We start from the raw sequence: 25,495 nt of genomic DNA, 5'->3' as shown, positions 1-25,495 counted from the left end.
GGACAATATGACAGATAAGAGACCTTGTGAATTGACCAAATATATGTCCAAATTTATATTAAAAAGGTAATTAAAACATGTTAATTTTTATATTTAAAACTCAAATCAGTCCGTATCTAACAAAAACAAAATAGTTGACCAACCGTACTTTCAAAGAACAACTTATTTCGAATATTTATGTTACAAAACTAACTCCTAAACAATTATCGTTATGGCTTAACTAGAACATTTTATTTGTCGTTAACCTACCGACAAATTTCGTTATCTACCAACTATTTTTAACGAAAATAATCGGTAAAATTTAATTCGGAATATCTCTTAACGATAAATATTGTCAACTAACGAATTTTGATTACTTAACTACAAAATTTTGTCGTTAAAAAGTTACAGAATTTTAATTTATTGAATTTAATTAATATCGATACTTATTTTAGGATTATGATTGCTAGGGTCAATTATGAAACAATTTTAACAATATAATTATGAGATATTTACAAAATTTATCATAATTGCAGTGTATTTAATTCTCAGAGAGATCTTGGATATGTGGCAACGTGATCTTGGGATCTTAATCCGTAATCTATGAAAACTGAACTAGTTTCTAATAAAATTTGTATTTAATATTATAAATGGATTGGTTTTGTTTAGTTGAACTATTTTTTTTAAGTTTAACTTGAAATAAATTCATTCGATTATTCGACAATCGAATAATTTTTTATTCGATTGTATTGAAACATTTTATTCATTCATTTAAAAATAAATTTTTTCTCTCGATTATTCGAATAATTTTTATTCAAATGACCCTAGTAAATACATCATTTGGACTACCCAGGCATTTTAAATCTTCAGTTTTTTTTATTTAATTTTTTCTCAAAATACATAATTAAAACACGACCTAATATTACTTTTAAAACAAGTATTTGGTCACATAAAATAATTCTTCAAGTATCTTTAGCTGTTTTTGGTAATCTCATCTCATGTTGAGTACAATCAAAATTCACAAGATCTCTTAAACTCAATTGGTTTTCAACACTTTTTGCTCAATTAATATAACAGGTTGTCTAAGCGTCTAATGCACTTGGAGTGAAACATGTAAACGGAGCGGAGCCACTTTTGACGTCAGCACATTACATGAGACAACCTTTATTAACTGTTATTAAGCCTACAACAATAACTACATACATAATATTCATACATACTATGTATGTATCCATCTATTAAACTTTACTTACTAAACTTTAAAACAAATTTAAACCAAGAAAATAACAAAATGTTTTAAGATAACAAGAATTGTGGTTGCTGTTTTTACAACAAAATAATCCGTAGTACGAGTATCACCCAACAATAACAACAGCAAACAAACAACATCATCGTACTACTGACCATATTAAGCAACTTGAAGTTGGCAACTGCGCTCCAAACTAAACCCAAACCAAACCAAATCGAAAAACTGAAGTCGACATGTGAAAAAATACGTAAAAATATATAAAAAAAAAACAAATCAAGAATAAATTATATGTTGTGTTGAATGCCGCTCATAAATTTTGTGTTGCTGTTACTGTTGTTGACTTGTTTTAACCATTTACCATAATATTGCAAATCAAATTTAAAACACGAACACAGTGGAACAATGTAATTGAAATTTCGGTTAAATATTACATTACATACTTGTAATTAAATGTAATTTTTGTATTTTCTTTTCACTAAGTGAATTCGCTTATGTTCAGAAAATTGTATGTGCGTACAAGCGTGTACTTTGAGTGAACATTTTACATGGGTTTTGTTTTTGTTAAAATTTTTGTTACAATAACAAAACACATGTAAAATTTACACTCAAAGTACACGCTTGTACGCACATACAATTTTCTGAACATAAGCGAATTCACTTAATGGTGAATAAATTCGAAAATAATCCATAGATTTTTATGATCGATACCTCATTTTGTTCCTATTACATGTGGCTTTGCAATAAAGCAATAAATTTAAACAATTTCTGCCGTTTTCGATTTTTCATGATTTTTTTAAAACAAAAAATTTTTCTATTTTCACATAAAAAATATGTATATTTTTTTGCTTGAATTTGTATTTGTAACTCCGAAACTATTGGGCCGATTAAAATGCAATATATATGTGAACATTTGAACATAGCATGGGGAAAATGTTTTCAACATTCAATCAATCGAAAGAAGAACAATAACTACTCAATTTTATGTATATCTAAGAAAAAATTTAAATTTTGTGAAAATGAGCGAATTCACTTAATTGTGAATAAATTCGAAAAGAATCAATCGATTTTTATCTTAATGTCACCTAAAATGCAAAATAACGTAACATCACTTTTCATAAGTTTTTTGGAGAAGCAAAAAACGATATAAAATGAAAACTACTTGAGATATTGAAACAAAATTTTCAAATCTGAGCTACAATGACTCTAGAAATATATTTTATTAAAAAAAACTAATTGTTTCAAAGCTCACTTTAAGATATGTGACTAGAGATGCTAATCGGGACTGATTTTTAAAAATCCCAGGGTTCGGGATTTGTTAAAGAATCCGGAAATCCCGACCCGGGGTTTCGGTATTTTCGGGAAATCTAAAATACCGAAAATTATAAGAAAGAAACGTACATAATTATGTCTTTACAATTGAAACTAAATTTTTTATTTAGCAATTCATTTTTATTAGACACTAAAAAGCACAAAATACTTGCATGAGTCATTATATAAGAAGAAATAACAATAAAGTATGTACATTAGGCCGGGTCGATTTGTATGGACGATCAAAATGTAAAAAATCGTATAGCAGAAACGCAATCTACGCAAAATTCTATGAAATTATCCCCAAGAAACCATAGGTCTAAAATCAAATCCTATCTTGCGCATTTCTCATTTATCCAATAAAAAAACTATTAAAAAAAATATATATACTGAAATATCATTGGATAAAAGACGAAATGTGATAGGATTTGATTTTAGACCTCTGGTTTCTTCTTAGAATTTTCCGTAGAATGCGTTTCTGCTATACGATTTTTCGTGAAAAAAATCGACATACTGGTGAAAAACCGTACTTTAGTATAAAAAGTGTTTATTTTAAATAGCTTCTTAAGAATACTATTGCATCTATGGTTCCATCTGCCATTCTGGAACGAATTTTGTTTTCGACATATGCTGCTGCCGAAAAACATCTTTCACATTGGCAAACCCGTTTGCAAATACTTATAACAAATCTGCAAGTATTTTCCTCTTGTTCCTTCAGAAATAAAATTATGTATTTATTTTGCAAGTTGAAAATCTACATTATAATTTGGTTTCGTTATTGTTATTTAGGTTTTTACATTTATTAATAATATCTTTTAGCCTTTTAGCAATCGAAATATTTTCATTTTGTTCGAGCTCCTCATCTGAGATAAAATCAATTTAATTTGAAGAGGATTTAAATTGAGTTTTGTTAGATAACTTACAAAAAAAGTTGAAGAATTGATTTTCTAGAGCCCCACTCAAGGAAAACAAAAAATGCCGTTTTCCTTTATTAACTATATTGTAGCAGGAGTTGAGCTTAACAACTTTGCTGAAGATCACTTTGCGATATTCGGGCATGTAGAATGACAAAATGAATGAAAAAGTCACACAAAAATGACAATTTCCCCTATTTATTTATGAAAAACGGGATTTGGAAAATCCCGAAAACCCCGGGATTCCCCGTTTAGCATCTCTATATGTGACTTACGTTTTTTTGAATTGTTATTTTCTGAATCAAAAAAACGTATCATCAATATAAATTTTTATGAAAAAATAAAAACTTAGACAAAAATATTTTTTTTATTTTAAATAAAAGCAGTTTATATACATATTTTTAATTTTATTATGTTTTTTTTTATATTTATTACTAACAACTACTTTTTTAAACTAAAAATGGTTCTTCATTAAATTTTCATTAAGACTTAAAAAAATATTCAATTGCAACAAATTTATTTAAAAACAAGTAAGAGTGCTATATTCGGCCGTGCCGAATCTTATATACCCTTCACCAAATTTATTTTAAATATTTTTAGGTAAACAAAATTTATTTATTTTCCAAAGTTGTTTTTTTAATTTTTTGAAAAAAAAATTTTCTAATTGTTATTTTAAATTTTTAATTTTTTTTTTTTGGTGAAAAAAAAAATTCGTTTTCAAAATTTTTTTTCCGATTTTGACCCATTGTAGATCCAACTTACTATGGTCTTATATACGTCGTTGCAAATGTCTTCGAAATATCTATCATTAGATATCCATATTGTCTATGTTAATGCCTTAGTAATCTAGATATAGGTAAAGAATAGGTCAAAAATCGAGGTTGTCCTGGTTTTTTCCTAATATCTCAGCCATTTGTGGACCGATTTTGCTGATTTTAAATAGCAAACTTCTCGAAAGCATGTCTGACAGAATTATTGAAGATTTGGATCCCGAAGTTATCTGGGATCTTCAGAAAATTGATTTCAACAGACAGACAGACGGACATGGCTTAATCGACTCCGCTATCTATAAGGATCCAGAATATATATACTTTATAGGGTCGGAAATGAAAAATGTAGAAATTACAAACGGAATGACAAACTTATATATACCCTTCTCACGAAGGTGAAGGGTATAAAAATTAGGATACTAGCTAAAATAAGGTAAAAAGGATTTATTAATTAATTACTCAAAGCGTATACGTTATTTTGTTTAAGAAAATCATGTACTTGATGATACTTTAGTTTCAATTTTGGTTATAACTTGGTTATTTTTGATAGTAAAAGTTTAAAATTGTGTACACATATTTAATATGATGTAGTGAATCGTAATCAAAAATAAAATCAATTTCGAATTTTTTGATGATACGTTGTTTTGCATTTTAGGTGATGATATATATCATATTAAATCTAGTCGTGACAATTCTTGGTTCAGGAAAAATCGAAAAATAAATAGCAAAAGCTTGTTTTAAAAATCTTTTTAATTAGTAATTTATTACATTCAAGCTAAATAAAAATTAATCAAACATTAATTTTATATACTTTTGTACCACTGTATTTAACGCTGTTTGCAAACAACAAACTGCTGTTGTTGCTGCTGCTACAAAAAGATCGCTGCTTAAGACGCCTACAATGTCAACAACAAAACACAACGACATTTTTCTGAAATCACGATTAATGAATGAGAACTAAGTTGTATTGATTTTAGTTGAGCTTGGTATTTCAAACAAACAAGACGGGTTACTGCTGCACTGACTGTAAACAGGTTTCCGAAAAGCAATAAACGCTAAAGAAAATGTTGAATGGAAAATTCTTCACGGGTCTACCACCCAATATGATCGATCGTGGTAGTGGTGGTGGTACTAATCGAATGGAATCTCATATATTTTGGCCCGATGAGACTCAAGTCGATAATGCAGTTGAAAGTCGCATTAAACGGCGAAATAGTGTACAGTTGGCTAACACCGAAAGACCACTGTATGAAAAACAACCATCAGTGGCTGGCAATGATGTGGATACTAAGAAAAGATTTAGCAGGGAATTTTCGCAATCTTCAATACAATTCCATGACAATTTAAATGATAATCGTTCAAACTCCAGAAGATCAATGCTGCGCAATTCAGTGGGTAACAAGAAAATGGAAATAGCCGAGAAGCCAACTAAAACCAAACTTGAACTGCCCGAAAGTGTAGTCGATGAAGCCTATACTACTGCCAAAAAGAAACAAGCCTATACATCGACAATAGAGTTCTACGATTACGACAACGAGAGAGAGGAGCCACAAAATAATCGCAATAATTTGCGAAAGCCCAAAATGGACATGAATGATAAACGTGAAATGGAATTGAACACAAAGAACAGTCCAAAACTTCAGGTGAAACGTGATGTCAGAAGTTTGAGTGAAGAAAAAGAACAGCGCAAAATAAATAATCGTGAAGTTAGGGCCATGCAGAGACCAGATCCCTTCAAAATGAATGATAGTTATGATAGAGAACAAGAACGAGAGATGATTCTAAATAACGAAGAACGTTATTTGCAAAGCAGAAGATCGGTTGAACCCAGAATGAACGTAAGTCCTAAGAGAGGTTTGGCAAAAACCACTAATAATTATGAACAACGTTATTCTAGCGAGAGGGAAAATTTTAGAGAACCAGCACCACTGTTGTATGAGAGACGTAAGCCAGCATATTATGAAAATTCGAAGGAAATGAGAGACTACAGAAGAGATGCTGCAACACCAGAATTATATGAAAATCATAGATTTTCACAAAGAGAGCTAAATTTAGAAGATGATTCCCACTATAGAAGAGAAAGAGAGGAACCCAAAAGAATTATACATAATTATAGAATGCGAAATTTACATTTAAAATCACCACCAACACGAAAACAATATTATGCACCAGAAGAGTATTACGATGACGAACCACAACAACAACAACAACATTATTATGGCCGCAATGACCAAATTAAAACACCCACTAATCGCGGAAGTTCTCATCAGCGTTTTGACTACAACGACAGAGAGGCTAATGAAGTTGATTTGCCATATGAGAACAATAATTCCTCCAGAAGATTTAACAATAACAATTCACCCATTAATAAAATAAATAATCAAATTCAACAAAAACCAGCAGCAACACCAACATCTCCCTCACCCAGCGATGCCGAATCGTACTGTACAACAAAGTCCCAAAAACATTTGCGCAGCAGCCTTTGTTTCAATGAAGGTGCAATTATTGGCGAAAATGATGCGACCCGGTCGCCCACATCAACATCATCATCGCAGCAGTATCCAACACAAAGGCGCAACGCTCGCAGTTCGGCTACTCAACGCGTCAGTGTAGGTTTACCAGATTGATCGCAAGACCCCAACAACAATGAAAACCACACTATTAAAATGTAAATATTTAAGTGTTTTGTTATAAAGAAAACTAAACAACAACTACAAAACTAATTGAATTGGAAACAACTGTTTGTTTGGATGGTGTCATTTGAATAACAAGTGTGTGGTGCGCGGCTTGTTCGTACGTTTGCTCGATCGATCGATCGTTTGTTGGTTGGCGTCTTTGCGTGACAAGTGTTGCCAATTTTAGACACTAGAATTTTTTCATTTGTTTATTTCTAATGGTGGCTGTTTTTTTGTTTCATGATCAATGTATTAATTTAATATAATTTTCTATTTTTATTTTTTGTTTGTTGTTCCGTAAGAGGATAAATTCATATGTATGATAATAGTGAGAATTATTAATAAATTTGTAACACCCACTCCCTAAAACAAAGTAGAGTTTTAAGGTTTTAAAATCATTTTGCAAAATTAACAAAATACCCATAATTGTCTAAGTATTATTGTTTGATAAAAAATTACTATTTTTGTAAATACTGTTTTTTTTTTGTAAAGTAAAACAGAGAAATAAAACAATATATTAATTAACCAATACACGTGTTTGATTCAATTACCAACTAGGGTCATAAAATGAGTTTTGTTTGCAATTTCGTATAAATTATTTATTTTGTTTGATTTAAACAAATCAGTAAGCTATTTCCGTTTGCTGAATAAATTGTTAATTCAAATTAACATCTGTTAATTGTTATTAGTTTATTATAGTTTTTGTTTGTATGTATGCTTTTGTTTAGTTTCTTTTGGAAAGGTCAACGTAACTTTGATTAATTCGAATATAATTTTGGGGTTTTAAAGTGAATCTTCTTGAAGAAAGCAGTAAACAACAGAAGTTTGCCGATTTCTTGTATAAAATTTTATTATCGATCATAAAGCAAATTATGTTTTAGAACAAAAGCAAATTATGCTAGTTTAACGTTTATTAAGTTATCAGAATGGAATTGTCAAGCAATTATATAGGGCACAGTGGTTCGAAATTACGTTAGGACAAGAATAGTTACTTAGTTATTATAACAGTAAAATAATATATCGAGGGCTTAAAAAGCTCTCTATCTTAAAGTTGAGCTTGAGTTCAGCTAAATTGACAGAGCTAAATTGGGGTAAGTATGAGGACCTTAAGCCAGTTGCTCTATTTTCGGGATTTTCGGGATTTTCCAAATCCCATTTTTCATAAATAAATAAATAGGGAAAATTGTAATTGTTGTGTGCCTTTTTCATGCATTTTGACATTCTACATGCCCAAATATCACAAAGTGATGTTCAGAAAAGTTGTTAAGCTCAACTACTGCTACAATAAAGTTAATAAAGGAAAACGGTATTTTTGGTTTCCTTGAGTGGGGCTATAGAAAATCAATTCTTCACCTTTTTTTGTAAGTTGTCTAACAAAACTCAATTTAAATCCTCTTCAAATGAAATAGATTTTATCTCACTTAAAAATATTTCGATTGCTAAAAGATAAGGTACTGTTTTTACCAGTATGTACATTAGGCTGGGTCGAATTGTATGGACGATCAAAAACTAAAAAAACGTATAGCAGAAACGCAATCTACGGAAAATTCTAAGAAAGTTTCCTCAAGAAACCATAGGTCTAAAATCAAATCCAGGCAAATCTCGATATAACGAATCTCACTTTAACGAAAATCCGATTTAACGCACGGTCAAATTCGTAACATTGACCACCTTATATAACGAACGTTTCAAAAATTGTATGCTCGATATAACGAATGATGAGAAAAAAAAACAAAAAAAAAAATCAAACAAACCACCAAATTTTTAACATTGACAACCTTATATAGCGAATATTTCGAAAATTGTACGCTCAATATAACGAACAGAAAGTATAAAAAACAAAAGTAGTCATGAATGTAAAAATAAGAAAATAAGTCGTTACAGTACCGTTTTCAATGGTTATTTTCTTTAATAATAGGTCTGTCTATTTTTCTATAGTGGTTTTAATTGCTTGTTTTCACAATATCGAATGAAAGATTTCGTTCGCATTCTAAGCAAAAGAAAACTGATTCGTTCACATTAACATGAAGTTAAGGAATCCAAAATCAGATTTCTTCCGCTTAGAATGTGAACGAAATCTTTCATTCGATATTGTGAAACAGGCTATAATTCACGTGAATTAAATATGGAAAACCGTTGAAGAATTTCTACCTATGGTTTCTTGTGTAAAATTTCTTAGAATTTTCTGCTATACGATTTTTCGTGAAAAAAATCGACACACCCTAATGTATCTCTATTTGGAACATTTTCACTTTCTAGTGTAGATGGTGTTGCGAGGTCATTTACATGCAGTCTTCGACAGTCCTTTAACCAACAAGGTTTCTTTATCCATGTCCCGAGAACAGAGGGCAAGCGCTTTGAGAAATTTGTTTCGCAATTTCAGAGTGACAGCATCACAGAAGGGGATCTGAGAAAAAAAGTGGAAATAAATCTGTAACTTCTAAACGAATAGACCGATTTTAATAAAAATGTCCATGGCTATAGAGGAGGTGTTGATAAGTTTCGAAATTGGGCTTATAACACCTAGGGGTCGCCGAGCCACAATGCCCCAAAGTGGGGCACCTCGGGCATATCAAAAATATTTAAAAGATTTTTATATATATGGAATCTACTAAACGAGATCTACACAAAACATTGCTTTAGCCATATATTATCTCTTATAGTTTACGAGTTATTCGCATTTGAAAAGTAAAATTTTATGTTTTTTACCTACCTTGGTCTCGTTTTTTGCTAATAACGGATCCAATTCTTTCCTCATTTTCTTAAAGTACCTTTTTTGAATTAACAACAAATTTATTAATAATTATTATTATTACTATGCACGAAATTGACACTTTTTTTCTGTCAAGAGGGGCACCCAGCGGCTTAAACTAATTCGGGTACACTGAATTCAGTGGTGCTAACCATTGTTTTAGGTTAGCTCGTATTTTCGAGATGTACCGTTATTTCGAAAATGGAGGAGGTTGCACAACATATATTCGCATAACTCAAAAACAGTTTAGTTTATTGAATAAGCTGAAAAAAAAACAAATTCCGAAACGAAATTACCTTCATGTAAATCTTAACATGTTTATAATCTTCGCAGTCGTTTTAGAAATATAAATTTTTTTTTGGCAAAAAAAATTTTCGAAATAACGGTATATTTCGAAAATACGAGCTAACCTATAAAAACGGTTAGCACCACTGAATTCAGCGTACCCGAATTAGTTTAACCCACCGTGTGCTCCGCTTGACAGTTTTTCCAACTAGCACAGTGTAATTGTGAGAAAAAAACTGTTTAAAAACCTTTACTGAGTCAAAAGTTATGAGTATTCAAAATTAAAAAAAAATTAAAAAGTCGTTTTTTAGCCATTTTTTTTTCGAAAAAAGTACTTACATTAATTTTAAATTATGCAGAAAATAAGAAAAAGATAAATAATGTGTTTATATTTTTCTGAAAGTTAACATCTCTTGAAATATTATAAAAGCAAAATAATATCAAAATTCGTATTAGTGGGCCTTCCGAAGTAGACCTATTTTTTATGTAAATTTCAACTTTAGACAACATGCTCTCTAATCGCATAGCTGCTTTCAAAAAATTAAGACCTGCTTTATATGTCCTAATATATTCTTCAAGGGATTTCATAGCCCCGGATTTGGTGCCTTCAATAGATCCAAAAATCAAAAAAATCCAAATTTTGGGATTTTTGAAAAGTTTTTTGGGAATTGTGGGATTGTCATTAACAATTCGCAAATATCTTTTTCACTTGTAGAGTTGGATCAAAAGTTGCTATAGAAGTGTAAAATTTCATTAAAAACGAATCATAAACAAAACTTTTATTGCATTTTAAAAATTAAAATTTAAAAAAAAATCCGCTACTATGTAAATAAAAATGTTGTCAATAGTGGCATTCAGAATTTGGACTCAATCGACTATAACATCAAGTTAAAGCATTACCTCCTTCGTTCAAATGGTGAAAAGTGTTTCCGGTGATTTTGTAGGTGATAGTGTCAGCAGTAAGTTGGGTATTTCGCTGAGATAAGAATTTAACACTCCGCATAGAAATTTTTCTTATGGAGGTACGGAGAGTTTAGAAAAGTGTGGTGAAAGAAAACCACCCTCAGGAACCCCGTGTTTAACTCTACCGAGTTTGAGGGGTTAGACTCTAAACTTCACTATCGACTGGTGATAACTTAGATGATTCACAGTCTTTGTTTTGGAAGTGTAGCGTTACTGACAATGTCGAAGGCCATCGACAAGTCTGGCACCACAAGGACCCTCCTTTTACACGGCCTCTGCTGGTTCAAGCCATTTGAGTTCTGTGTGGCAATATCGATAAATGCTGTGGGGTACTGTGCTGCTGGTATGAGATGGTTAGCTGAGCCATATAATGAGTGATATCCGGATAACATATCACTGACATAGGCTCCTCACTGACAGGTGGAAAAATGTTAGCAGATCTCATCTCCCCGTCAATTATTTGGCTGCTTTGTTGGCCTCTGAAACTTCAGTATTAATCTGTGGTGTTTTCGAGACTATAAGTTTGCGAACAAATCTTGGTTTTGCTTTGTCTATCTCAGGGTGCTCATGTTAAAGAAATACAAGCTAGCACCATTCATGATCGGATATGGTAGTAGCTGCAAACTTAAAAGCGATCCTATTATCCAACTTCGGATCGTTTTCTCGGTGATATTTGGTTTGTCAGGGTTATCTGCGAGTGCCACTGCTTCAACTACACTATAGATAGCCGACTACTAGTAATGAAGTGTCTGATGTGGTGACAGTTTCATGGAATTTTGACTATGCTTTGTGTAAGTAGGGAGCGTTCAGAGACTATGAAACGATTATGGGGGTCTGACATAAGAGAAACAAATGTTGGTCAGGTTGCGCACTTGATCAGAGCAGGACTCACTATTGTTATGTCTTTAGTTAGCGCATTTACCCACAATCAGTGTGAGCTCATCGCCAATCAGGGTGCAAAAGGAGGATTTGTAAGTTTTTCACCCATCAACGCATCTCTCAGGTCTTTCCTTAGGCTATAGTGCCCAAGAAACCATACGCTTAAGACCGACCTAAAAGGTATAATATAGAGCTCTAACTCTATTTCCCTCGTCTTTATCAGATATCGCGAATGCGATGTATTCACAATTTCATCTTTTCGGAGAATGTTGCCTACGTTGCATGGGCGCCAGCGCCGTTCCAATGTCCTTCCATAACTTTAAGTGGTATTATAGCTAGCAACCGTAGATCTCGTTGTGAAACCTTATTTCTATTGCACTATTCGCTCAATGTTCCTTGGCCGCCATCGTTTTTCGACCATCATGTTATTCTAATAATATTACTTGAATCACTTAACCTTCGCTTTACCAAAGGTTTTTTTATGTATGTACGTGGTTTACCAATACCCACCGGGAGAAACTGCACTTTTATACATATATGCGACGAACCAAATTTTAAAAAATCTAAAAAAAACCTCATAAAAAGTTTAAAATGATTTTAATAAATTCTACAGAAGTCTAAAATTTGTTCAGTTAGTCTTAATTTCATTAAAATCGAAACAAAATTAAAAAAAATATTAAACTACTAAATCCGTAATGGTCACCCGGGTGGGTATTGGTAAAGCGAAGGTTAAGGTAGGGTCACACATGGCAAATATTTGCTCAAAAAAGCGTAACCACTTTTTATTAGCACAAATTTGTTTGACGTGTTTACTCTTACAAATGTTTTGTAAGATCAAACAGCATCAAATAAAATAAAACTAATTTGTTTGTTTTGAATCATCCTAAGAAAATATATTTTTGAAATAAATAAAAGAATTCAAATGTAGTTTGTTTAGTGGTTACGTCTTTTAAGTCAAATATTTTTTTATGTGTGGCCCTACCTTTAGTAAGTACAGTTTCGCTCAGTATTTATTTATTGATCAAACATTATACGTCTAAAGTTCCCAAATACCGGACAATGAAAGACAAGATGTTCAGATATCTCTCCTGTTCCTACGTATTACAGCTTCTACAGAAGTCGTTGTAAGGTCTTTGCAGCCTTTGAGCTTGTAGATGGAATCTAAGCAGATTTAACTTTTATTTAGGGCTATTTATGACTAATTAAAATAAGTAAAATATTTGATTGAGTAAATGAGTTCCCTTAACCTACAATACCATTCAAAGAATTTAATTAAATTTAATTAATGCGTTAAATGATATTAATAAATTCCCTAATAAGGCCTAAATAAATACATGAAATTACCATTAATTTGTGTTATTACATGTAATAACATATTTGATTAAAATCATTTTATTGATTTATAATATTGTATTGAATTGAATTGTAAAACACTAATTAAAAAAACTCTTACAACAAATAAATTAGACTGAGACAATGTGGGATTGTTTGTTGTGTCTCATTAAAATAATTATTTAAATATAATAAAATTATTAAAAAAAAAAATGTCATTGTTGTCGCCTCAGACACAGAAATGTATTGAACTTGAGCTTGACCTTGTGAAAGTTGCAACTCGTAATTTGCCATGCAATACTCGTATATAAAATAAAATGAACATTTAAATTGCACAATCATCACACATTGAACCTCACATAAATGATTAGGAAATCGTAAGACAACATAATCTATTCACATTAACAATCAAAGAAAAACATTATTTGTAAGAAAGAAAAGTAAAAATGTTTTATCCAGTAATAAGTTTTATTTTGTTTTGTGGCAAATGCCATTCATTTCTTTACAATTTGGACAATGTTACAAAAAGTTGCATGATTTATTTAAGGCCAGACTGGCAAAAAGAGCCAGCCAACAAACTGGCAACAATAGGTGGTAAAGAGTAGCAAACAATGCAGGATGTTTCAATAAAATCATTAATAAAGTATATTTAGTGCAGCAATATAATAAACTGGACTGTGAACTGGATTTTTCAACAGAAATTATTTAAATTTCAGTTTGGATTAGTTATTATTTAATTTATTTATTGAGGAACCACAAATTGCGCAACATTTATAATATTGAATCACTTCCTCCACCTTCCACCAAATATCAAAAAATAATCAAGATATTTTTTTCATACAGTTGAGTGTCAATACATGCTGGTTGTGTTGACTACGAAAATATTTTATGGCAAGACCAGGTTTGCTTTTCGTTTATGGTTTTTTCAAGTAAATCTTCCGTATTTTGGACGATATCCTATTGCATCTTATGTGTAATCGATATGTAGTTATTAAATACTGACTTTAACCTGTGGAACTAGTTCATGACTATACTGACAGTGTGTGCAAAATATTTATTAAGTGCATTTTGTGTTACACTTATTTATTTTATCGAACATGGTGGTTTAGTTCAATGAGAAAAAATGCAGTTGGAAATTATCATTATCACTGTGAAAAATATTTACGAGGAAATTAATTATGTATGTTTAGTATCATGGAAGGAAATTTCCAGAAATGTATTTATTTTAAATCTTTACGCTTGGTCGCCACAATTAGCTGGTACACTTGGAGGCTCTGAGACCTATTCTATATCACAACCAATTCTATATCACAACCAAAATGATGCTAATGTCACTGCGTGTCACAGATTCGTCCAAGCCGATACGTTTGCACAGTCACATATGGTGATATCCAAACATGATTATGGAATGTATGCAATCTTGTAGACATTTCGAATTCACCACTTTAGAACTTAGAGCCTTAAGACCTACAAGATATTTCCCCAACAATTTTCTTACAAGTATAAAATGCTTAACATTTCCAGATAGAGTCTAAAACAGCATCAAGATATTTGTTTCAATTAGTCCTGAAAACTGAAATGTTGCATTTTCTTGTAAAAGGTAACAGTTCATTCTTCATCGTATTGCTACCGAGACGATTATTATTGACCTATTATCTGATATTGCCCTGCCCTTGAGCATGTTCCCCAATCTTGAATCATCGAGTATAAATTATCAATCTATTAAAATTGTTGATAGTATCTTCTATATCCAAAAATTATTCCATCACATCATCCATCGTATCGAGTGTATCCTAGATACTACCAAAAACATCATACAATCATGTTTCCGCTAACTTTTCCTTCCTTTAAGCGTGTTGTGTCTTGAAAAAGTAAGTCGGCGACAGAATACTCCTGAAATGGAGTCAATAAAAACGATGACAGACTGATTGGTCGATAATCCTTTGCTTTGTTTTATTTTTCCCGCTTTTTCAATAAATATCACTGTAAACTCTCTTCATTTTAGTTTCATGTGAAGCGGCTCGGCTTCTATGTGCGGACCGATCTAAATGAATACCACGGTATGTAACGTGATCAGACTGTGGGATGTTAATACAGTTTAGTGTCACTTCCTCTCCTAAGTGAAATCGTTATGTGCTTGCATTTGATTTCATTTACTTGTATTCTGCACGTGTCTGAAATAATTATATAGGTTTCTAGATGCCACATTGAGACCTAAGAATTGCAGTGTCATCTGCAAAGGTGGAAATGGTTAATTCTTCGGACTCGGGCAAATAAGAGGTGCATAATAGGTACAGGGTTGGTCCTAGAACACTTCCCTGATGTACACCAGCATTGATCGCGTAGTCGCTTGTCACATAATCGCCGCATTTTATCCTAAACAAGCGATCCGATAGGTAAGACTCTAGTATTTTGTGTGTACTAAGGCAGTAGTCTTGTATATTATATCTTTATGCCAAACCTCGTCAAAAGCCTGGGAAACATCTAGAAATATTGCCGAACAGTATTTTTTAGTTCGAAAGATTTTTGTATCTCTCCAGTTAGGCGGTTAACTTGCTCAATTGTTCCGTGATGCTCACGGAAACCGAATTGATAATCTGGGATGTGTTTTGACTATTTAAGAATGTTAAAATTTTTCTCAAATAGTTTAGATACACAAGGCAATAAGCTAATTGGTTTGTAGGATGATGTCAATGTCAAATACTTTCCTGGCTGGGGTATCATTATAATTTGGGAGATTTTCCAATCACTCGGAAAAACTCCTGGAGACAAAATCGCATTGAATAATACAGTGAGCACAATAATTGCCACATCTGGTAGGTTTCCTAACATTGATTAGTTTATTGGGGGGTTTGGTTGATACACGTTTTTGGTGAATTAGGGTATATATAAGTTTGTCATTCCATATGTAACATTGAGAAATATTCATGTGATACCCAACATATTTACATATGTATATTATGGTGGCCCTTAATTAACGAAGTTTGGTGAACATTAGTAAAAAAAATCATCCAGAAAAAATGTTGGTAAATCGGTTGGGGTTAAGACGTGCCGCCAGCCCTCTGAAGTTTTGAGATGCATTTACAAGGGAAAAAATGCATTTTTTTCAGTTTGCAATTTAATTTAAAAGAATAGAAATGTGTACGTAATTGTCGTTCTAAAGAGACATAAAAAACAGTAATTGGTCAAAAAATGTGTCTCAGGCAACTAGAACAAGAAACGTAGGAACAAAATTAAAATATTTTGATAAATATTAAAATAAAATCTCATTTTTACTTAAAATATATCCATATTTACTTGTTTATGAGTTTTTGTCTTCGTAGGATACCGTTAACCTATTCGCAGGTAGTACCAAAAAAATAAAATTTATTTACGTCAGTTTCAAAACTCATTTTTAAATTTTTAAAAATTTTGTTAAACAAATTTCAAATTTTTTATCTTCTCATTGGGATTTATAGGGAATACAAATATGAAAAAATTATCAAAATATCTGCTATAGTTTTTCCGTACCTGCGATATAAATTTTGCGATTTTCGAGAAAAACTAATTTGTTGGCCATATTTTGGCTAATGAGCTCAATTTCCTTAATGTTATTAATTTTAAGTAAAATCTGTTCAGAATATTATAGTCCATTCTAAATATTGTCTGAAAGTTTTCCTAAAATCGGAAAACGTTAACCCTTAAATCGTGAAGGTCAAAGGTCAAATTTTTCAATTTTCTGCTATACGATTTTTTACTTTTTGATCGTCCATACAAATCGACCCGGCCTAATGTATATGTTTGTGGCAACCATTTTTATGATGTAATACAACACAATGTTGTTGTTCTCGGATTTGGTAACATACTCTGAGAACAACATATTATGACATAATGATTAATCATGAACATGATTACCATTAACATATATTTATTTACTACAATCATACATATGATTGCTACAATCATATAGTGATCATAATATTGTAAAAATATTTATATTTTTTTCTGTGTGCACATCACAACACTAGAGTGTCCAAAAAACCGGCAAATTTAAAAAACCGGTTTCCGGTTTAACCGTAAAAGTGTGTTTTTGAAAAAACCGATTTTGGTTAGTCTTCTAAATAAACCGGTTAAACGGTTTCGGTTTTTGTCTTCAAAAAACCGGTTAGCCGGTTTATATTAAATTTTTATTTAATATTGTTACGTTTAAACCTTTTCAAAACGCTGGTTTATTTCCTTTAAATAAACCGGATACTTTTGATTGCAAATAAAAGCCGTTTAGTAGTTTGAAAATGGTAACACCTTTTTATTTATTCAAATGGGTACCGTGAAATAGCTCCCAAATGAAATAACTCCCAATGAAATAAATCCCATCAAAAATGAAATAATTCCCAAACTTGAAAAATGAAATAACTACCGAAGGTAAAACTCCCAATAATAGGCGATTTCATAATTTTAAAAATATTAGTCCCAAAAAAGCGAAATAACTCCCAATGAAATAAATCCCAATAGAAATTAAATAATTCCCAACCCGAAGCAATTTGTTTATGTAATTTAATAAAAGGAACTACAAAAGTGAAATTATTCTTCGCTTACCAAACATTTTTTGCATTGCGGGCCTATGCCGTAGCGCAAAGTTTTACTCCTCTGCGAAGTGTCAAAAACTGGCTTCACTCAAAAAATTTGTTTTGCATTGCTAAGGTTTTCTCCTTCGGGGTGTATCAAAATATGGCTTCGCTCAGAAAAGATTTCTTTCATTGCAGAAAGGTTTTATAATATTTCAGAAAGCCGATTTTCATTTCGCACCAGATTAAGAAATCGTTGCAACCTGACAAAGGCCGACGATGTAAAAAGAATCTTTTCTGAGCGAAGCCGGTTTTTGATACACTCCAGAGGAAAAAACCTTTGCGCCCGGACAAAGGCCGGCAATGCCAAAAACTTTTCTGAGCAAAGCCAGTTTTTTATACACCCCAGAGGAAAACCTTTGCGCCCGGCCGAAGGCCGGCAATGCAAAAAACTTTTCTGAGTGAAGCCAGTTTTTGATATTTATGGGTTCTGCTTTTGCAAATGAAAATGAAATAACTCCCAATAAAGTGAAATAACTCCTAATTCCCAAAATAAAATGAAATAAAACCCAACAAAAATTTCATTGGGAGTTGTTTCATTGGGAGTTATTGCATTATGAAATAAATCCCAACAAAAAATTATGAAATAACTCCCATGCGTTAGGAGTTGTTTCATAATGAAATAAGTCCTAAGTTGTATGAAAGATTTGTTGGGTGTTATTTCATCTTTTCGTGGGGAGTTATTTCATTTGGGAGTTATTTCACGGTACCATTCAAATGTACAACAACAGAATTAAATAGTCACTCAATGTTTTTTTATACACGTTTGTAAATTCGCAGAAATACAGACACAATTTATAATGTACACGAATTTACTTGAAAAACACAACACACTTTAAGGCACTCAGTTGATGTTTATTCGAAAAGCGTCTCTGATAAACTCACTCACTACTGCAACCTCTGCCACTATTTACAACACTGCCATCTGCAGGCTAGATTGCTCTTTAACTGTCAAAATTCGAATATTCCAGATCTTACTAATACATACGCCATCTGTGGTATACTTTCTACAATGTTCTTTAACTGAATATTCGAATTCGAATACAGCGTTGCCAACTTACGATCAAATCAACTGAAAGCTTTTATTTAATAATGCCCACAGATATGTGGGCATTATGCTATTACAGCACTGTTATTTGAAAGCATTATGCTACTTTTAAATCAGCCCTTAAATCGTTATATTTGAATTCAAGTACAATTTCGTAACAATATGAAAAAGGTCTCCTTAAATTTATTTTTATTTGTGGACGCTAATAGTAAATGTGTTATGAATTGTGTACTAAATCTTCGGAAATCTTCTTTATGCAATTATTTTATATCTTTTACGAAATACATATTGTCAAAAGCTATAATTTTCTATAAAATAAATCAATATTTTTAAAAATGGTATCACAGTTTTTCATAAATATTTTTGAATGAGCTTTAGAAAATATATTTCATTAAAACCGGTTAACCGTCTTACAAAAACCGATTTGTCAAAAAACTGAAAAATTTAAAAAAAGCAAAAGCGATGAAAAAACCGGTTGATCGGTTTTCGGTTTTGGATACTCTACACAACACACTAGTTTTGTTAGAGCTAGTGTATTTACTTTCCGAATACCCTCTGTTGGGATTTCTAAATAATGTTGTCATCTGCTATTGTGTGGCATATTAAAAAAAACGTGTTGATACCTTCTTGACTTCTGAATTGCCATGTATTTCTAAAGTTGATGGCGTCCAAGGAGGAAGGATGCTATTACGCGTTTCCAGTTGCCATGATGCCATCATGATTCATGACCTATTATCATTAAATTAAATTTTTTTCTAATTTATTTCCTTTTTTATATGAAAACTTTTCGGTTTTGGGGGGAGGGGGCATTCCTATTTCACCCCTCTGGATCCGCGCCTGTATACCATATGTATAAAAACTTAATAATTTTCCTAATTTTTCAAAATATTGCCAGCCACATCCATTCACAACCATAATTCCATTCGTTCAAAGAAAGTTTTTTTTTATAAATTTGGTGAACATGAACTTGTTTGCAGCTGCAACTTTTCCAAAAGCAACAGAAAAACACACAACAATATACATTTTGCAGCGGTTTATTTCCTGATACTGAACCTGAACTTCGCCATTGAATTAAGTTATGATGACACGCGCCTCTAACCAACAACCACCAACCAGCTTCTTCAGTTTTTTCATTATTTTTTTTTTCATTTTCATATCGCGGTTTGTAATAGTAACATTTTTCATGTTACAACATAATACTGTTTTCCATTTGTTGTGTTTTATTATATTTTTTTTTCGAGTTGCTAGTTTTTTCGCCTTTGGGTTCATGCAACGAGTATTTCTGTGTTGTGTTGCATTCGAATGTAACGAGAGTACAAGTGGCTGCCACATTTAATGAAACGCCTTTTGTTAGCGACCAACATTTTTTGGCCTTCATACACTTGTGGTTTATTACATTTCCATACATAGTTAGTTACCTGTTCATACATAGATAGATACGTTGTTTTGAACCGAAATACAAAATAACTGATTTTGTTGTTTGAAATTGATTTTTTAACTTGTTTGTAACGTCTTAAATGCACTTACATTTTATAACACAATGACTGTTGTAAATTTTGCTGCCGCTGCTGTTAAAATGCTGTAAAGCAAATAAAATTTTGCTTTGGTTTATAAATTGTTTTTTTTTGTATGAAATACACTACTGTATAATGGAGATCATTTTAAATTTATATCAATTTTGGATTTTGTAATCATTATATTTATACAATGAAAAAATTTAATGAATTTTAATGATTTTTATAGTTAAAATTATTGGGGAATTAGTTAATAAAATATGTATATATTTTTTTAATTTTAAAATGTTTTTGAGATATAGGATATGACATATTCGTCTGCTGTCCGCTTTGGGATGGATCAGCCCTATATTTTCCTACAATTACAATGAATAGTTTTTAGTTCGTTTTGCGTGGTGCACAAATATTTAACTCACGATAATAAAGTAAAAATAAAAATTTTAGTCGCCCAAAGTCTTTCTTGTTGATGAAATTCGCAAAGCTTAAAGAATGGCCTTAAACACTGTACGAATCGCTGTAGGATTATGATGAAAATTACAGTTTTCAGTTGCACTTAATCAATATAAAGTCGAATCATAGGATGAAACGTTTGGAATTCGAGAGAAAAAGTTATGACAACTAACTGACATCTGGTACCAATTTTAATATTTTTTTCTTTAAAATAATGTAAACTTTGTTGTTCTTTAAATCTTCTTCTGGGAAGATTTAAAAAATTAACCTATGTATTATTCATAGAGAATATATATATACCTTTGGTTCCAATATTTAATATGATCTTTGAATATTAACTAAGGAAAAGGGCGCACAAATGGTTTACGATTTATATTTGTAAAATATTTAGAATTTTCAACTGCTGAAGTAGTTTGGACGAAGAGATTGAGGAAACGGTATAACACCTTTTATGCGACTTACCAGCAGTGCTACCAGATTAGGGGATTTATCCCCAAATAGAGGATTTTTTTTAGCCAATGGTGATAAAATTTTCGGTTAGGGGATCTGGGGATATACCAAATCTGTTGGGGAATTTTGGTGGATAAAAATCTATAAATTTGTATTTTTTTACATTTAAAAATGTTTAACATTATGCATAATATCCTAAATCCTAAAATTTTGTGTTATTTTTCTTTGTGAATAGTTGATATGAAAGAAGAAGAATATAAAAAAGCAAAATTAAAAGTCGTTAAAACATATAAGCAATTGTTTCCAAGTGTATTCTGTAATTCAATGGATCAAATTTTAGTTCTATTGCTAAAATGTTAAATCCTGTATTAACCCAGATATGCCGAAGGCTTGAGCTTGATCATTTTAAAATTAGTTTTATATTATTTTGGAAGCAAATGAGAAAGAAAAAAACAGTGCAATTAGAGTTTTTTAAAAATTTATTGAAAAAAGTGTTTTTTTAAGTCGTCCATATATAGGACATTGGGGTCACAACAACAAAACTAAAACGCAATAATGAAACATTCATGCATATAACAATCAAGCTACTCTTCATAAATATAAATTCCAAAAAATATAGTATTTATTCACTTGTAAATGTACAAAATTTTACTTTCCGTACAAACGAGATATGTCCATAATGACTGAATATGGGGATTATGAAAATATCACAAATTAAAAATTCAATATCTCAAAAATAGTAGCAAAAAATAATGCGATCACACAATATAACATGATGTATTGGTGAACAAAAAAATGGTATTTTGATAAACGTGACGTATCCTGTAAACAAGAACTACATGTACTACATGTAGTACAGTGGGTATATCTGGGTTAAAGACAAATATTCCAAAAGATTTATATGAAGAACAATGGAGAAAAATACGATTTGTAAAATGGAACGATTGTTGAAGATGAGTCTGGAAAAAATTTAAATGTATTTTGGTGTAATGTTTATTCCTACAAAGATTCTACAAAAATGTTCTCCGTAACATTTTGCACAAATTTGAATGGAGATTTGTAGCTCCAAGTTTTCTCGAAAATATAGCTAGGAGATCAGACGAAGAAACATATATTTTACACAGTTTTAAAAAATATAGGACATGAAAGATTCCTTGGACATCATAGCTTCTGAGACCCAACAACGTATATATATTATTGATCCTTATGAAGTTCTAACCCCCAGTAACACGAAGTCTAGTTATGCCTTAACTAATAGTTATACTGTCGGTTAAAAATATTTTTGTATGAAAACTGCCAGTATAACTATTAGTTAAAACATAACCAGACTTCGTATTACTGGGGGTAAGTCGTATAAGTAAAAATAGAAATTTTTAACATATTTTTTGTTATTTGTGTAAATCTATTGCACTCGTTATTTTTATGATAAAAAGACCAACTCTGTTGAAAATTATAGGATTACGTCCATGATTTCTCCTTGCCCTAAATTTACAAATTTCTTCCCGAATGCAAAATTGCAGTATCCATACAAAATTCAGCAAAAATAAGTTTCGTGCTAAAAGAAATCACAAGACTAAATTTTTCGTGGATCGGCACATATTTGACCATAGGTCGATCAATTACTTAACAGAGCATATATTTTAACCAAAAGGGGGTGTGGACGCTCCCATACAAAGTAAATATTTATTTACTTTTATGGAAGTCTTGAAATTTTTACAGTATGTTTCCGAAAAGCACATTAACCTGCATAAATATCTAAGAAATATCTTGTATTTCTAACAAGATATAAAATACTAATACATAATACTGCACATCGATATAATCAGCACTAAGACCAAATAGCAAACACTGAGTATGGATATACTAATGTTTTTATCAATATAGTTTTATAATTCTCATTATATGTTTATAGGTGGAGGGTATTTAAGATTCGGCACAGCCGAATATAGTACTCTAACTTGTTTTAATAACGGTTGGTTATTGGTTTGATTGCCATGAGCCAAATTAATAACGACTACTTACAAATTATTTATTTATTTGCATCGCATCATTTACTTGTTTTGTTGGCAAATGAAAATTTAACAAAATCATTTTTATTGTTCAACATGATCGAATTGAATTTATTGTTGGCAAGGAAACTAAAATATGACTAGACATGCGACTTATTTATTATATATTTCATAGGACAGTTAAGTGCATATTTGACAATATAATGTTGCAGTAACTATTTAGTATTTTCTTAAGTTTAGGGTTTGGCTTTTGACCGATGGATACAAAATATCATAGAAATAGTTTCTAATCCATTTCCTTTCATCGAAATAAAGGTATTGTAGTTAGTTCATAAATACATTGAAACATTGATTTAAAACCGGTACTGAACTTTTAAAAGAAGTAATATTTTGGAATTAACAAAACAGTTTTTTGAAATACAGTAAAGCCCTTTTGCTAATCTCAAAAATCTGAGATTTTTAGTCCAGTAGTAGTACTCAATTTTAATTTGTTCAGTATATGTGTCAATTAATTTTGTATTTTGTTATATTATAAAATACATATGTATGTAAATTTTTAAAATCTCTTTTATTTACCTTTTAGACTTTAAACACGTCAACCGAAAATTTTTGAATTGCAAAATGTTTTAAAGGGGGAAAAAAGAAGACGATTTACTATAACTATTCGTAATATCTGTAGTTATATATATTCGTTATATGAGGTTGTTGGGTGATTCATGGTATCTTTATTGTGACCCCAAAGAACAAACTCTGATATTTACTTTCTAAAGATAATTTCATTCAAATGTTGGTAGCGACTATGCTGTAAGTGGTTCATTAAGATGGTCAAATTTCCGATAAATTTTTCAGCATTGCTACCGGTTACAATTCACATGACCCCAAATAATAAAATCTCGATGTCTCCGGAATAATACTGCTGAATAATTTAGAAAAGTTGCTGCGGTGTATGACTTTTAATGATGAATTGTTAAAAAAATATATATGAAAATAACCTCAAAATTAATCACTTTATATGATAAATTTTGTTCCTTCCAATAGAGTTAAACTTCACAAAAGGGATCATTATCTTTAATCTAATGGAACTTCTTAAATTTTATATAAAATTTAAGAAGTTCCATTAGAATAGGGTGAATTTTAAACCGATTTGGCGGACTTTAGGTACTTTTTCTTCTACTTTCTGGTACTTTTTGAATTTTGTGTAATAGTGGAAATAACATTGAGCTCATATAATCCTGAATGAAATTTTATTCATTCGAGTAATGATCGTTCGATTAATCGAATAATTTCTTACGAATAATTATTCGAATAATTTAAAAATTACCATTTTCGAATAACGAATAATTCGAACAATTTTATGTAGAACATGTAAGAGAGCTATATTCGGCTGTGCCGAATCTTATAGTAAGTTCGGATAATGTGGTATACCTATTTTTTATTTGACTATAATTTTTAGAATCATAATTCGATTGGAACAGTTCGCAGCTGGTGTTCTACTACAAGTGTTAGGTTTACACCCATGAAAGTAAAAAAATCTTTTAAGTTCAAGTTTCAGAGAATATTTGGGAAAAAGAGAAAAAACCCATAAACAAGCCATTAAAAAAATTGGCGAGTAATGTGGTATACCATGTTCTGTTGATATTGTATACTAAAGACATAACCGATTCATAGTATTTTAATTTGTATATGAGTTGCGTTTTATTTTAATCATCTTCAATGAACGCGATTATAGTTGACGGCTGACTAGAAGCTCCTCAATACATTCTTCGCTTCGTAGGAGACATTGAATAACTGATACGAAAACAATAAGGGTACTCATTTAAACGCTTATGTTTCCCATTTGTTCAATTGTGCAAATTTGCGCGACGTGTTTCATGAACCCACCTTTTCAATTTTGTGCAAGTTTATACATTAAATTTCTCTCTATTTGATACAAATGTCAAATAAAAATAAATTCAACAAAAGCCTTAAAAAATAAATTTTCAAACTGTATAAATTTTAATTTTAAAAATGTTGAATGAAAGTTAAATCTTTGGAACAAACGGTGATATACATAGTTTGTAAGATTTTATTTATGTTCTAGCTGTTGGTTAATGCTTTCATATACAATGTCATTTAATACAATCATTCTGTTCTAAAGTTACACAATTTTCACATGCTCAAAATTTTTATATTTTATTTGATTTTTATTTCTTATTAATAAAAGTAAACAAAAGCAGCTGATTCATCAAATGCATAATAAATTCAAGTTTGCGAGTCTAAATTGTCGCGCAAACTTATCCGAGTTGTGCAAACCAATTTCCATACATTTGTTGAC

At 31.0% G+C, this 25,495-nt stretch overlaps 1 protein-coding gene across 1 annotated transcript; it reads left to right on the top strand.

Annotated features, from left to right (window-relative positions):
• Positions 1-5,211: 5,211 nt before the first annotated feature.
• Positions 5,212-6,867, top strand: LOC135963296 (nuclear transcription factor Y subunit beta). Its single transcript, XM_065515087.1, has one exon. It carries the CDS (start codon positions 5,285-5,287, stop codon positions 6,845-6,847), a length of 1,563 nt encoding a protein of 520 aa, XP_065371159.1. The 5' UTR covers positions 5,212-5,284; the 3' UTR covers positions 6,848-6,867.
• Positions 6,868-25,495: the final 18,628 nt, after the last annotated feature.

Source organism: Calliphora vicina, chromosome 1 (assembly GCF_958450345.1).
Source record: "Calliphora vicina chromosome 1, idCalVici1.1, whole genome shotgun sequence".
Lineage (NCBI taxonomy): Eukaryota > Metazoa > Arthropoda > Insecta > Diptera > Calliphoridae > Calliphora > Calliphora vicina.
Note: the sequence above shows the minus strand (reverse complement) of the source record. Positions and strands in the feature narration are given on the sequence as shown.

What these genes read in the sequence shown, in the direction of transcription:
- LOC135963296 (XM_065515087.1), top strand. Translation starts at nt 5,285, where the DNA reads ATGTTGAATGGAAAATTCTTCACGGGTCTACCACCCAATATGATCGAT.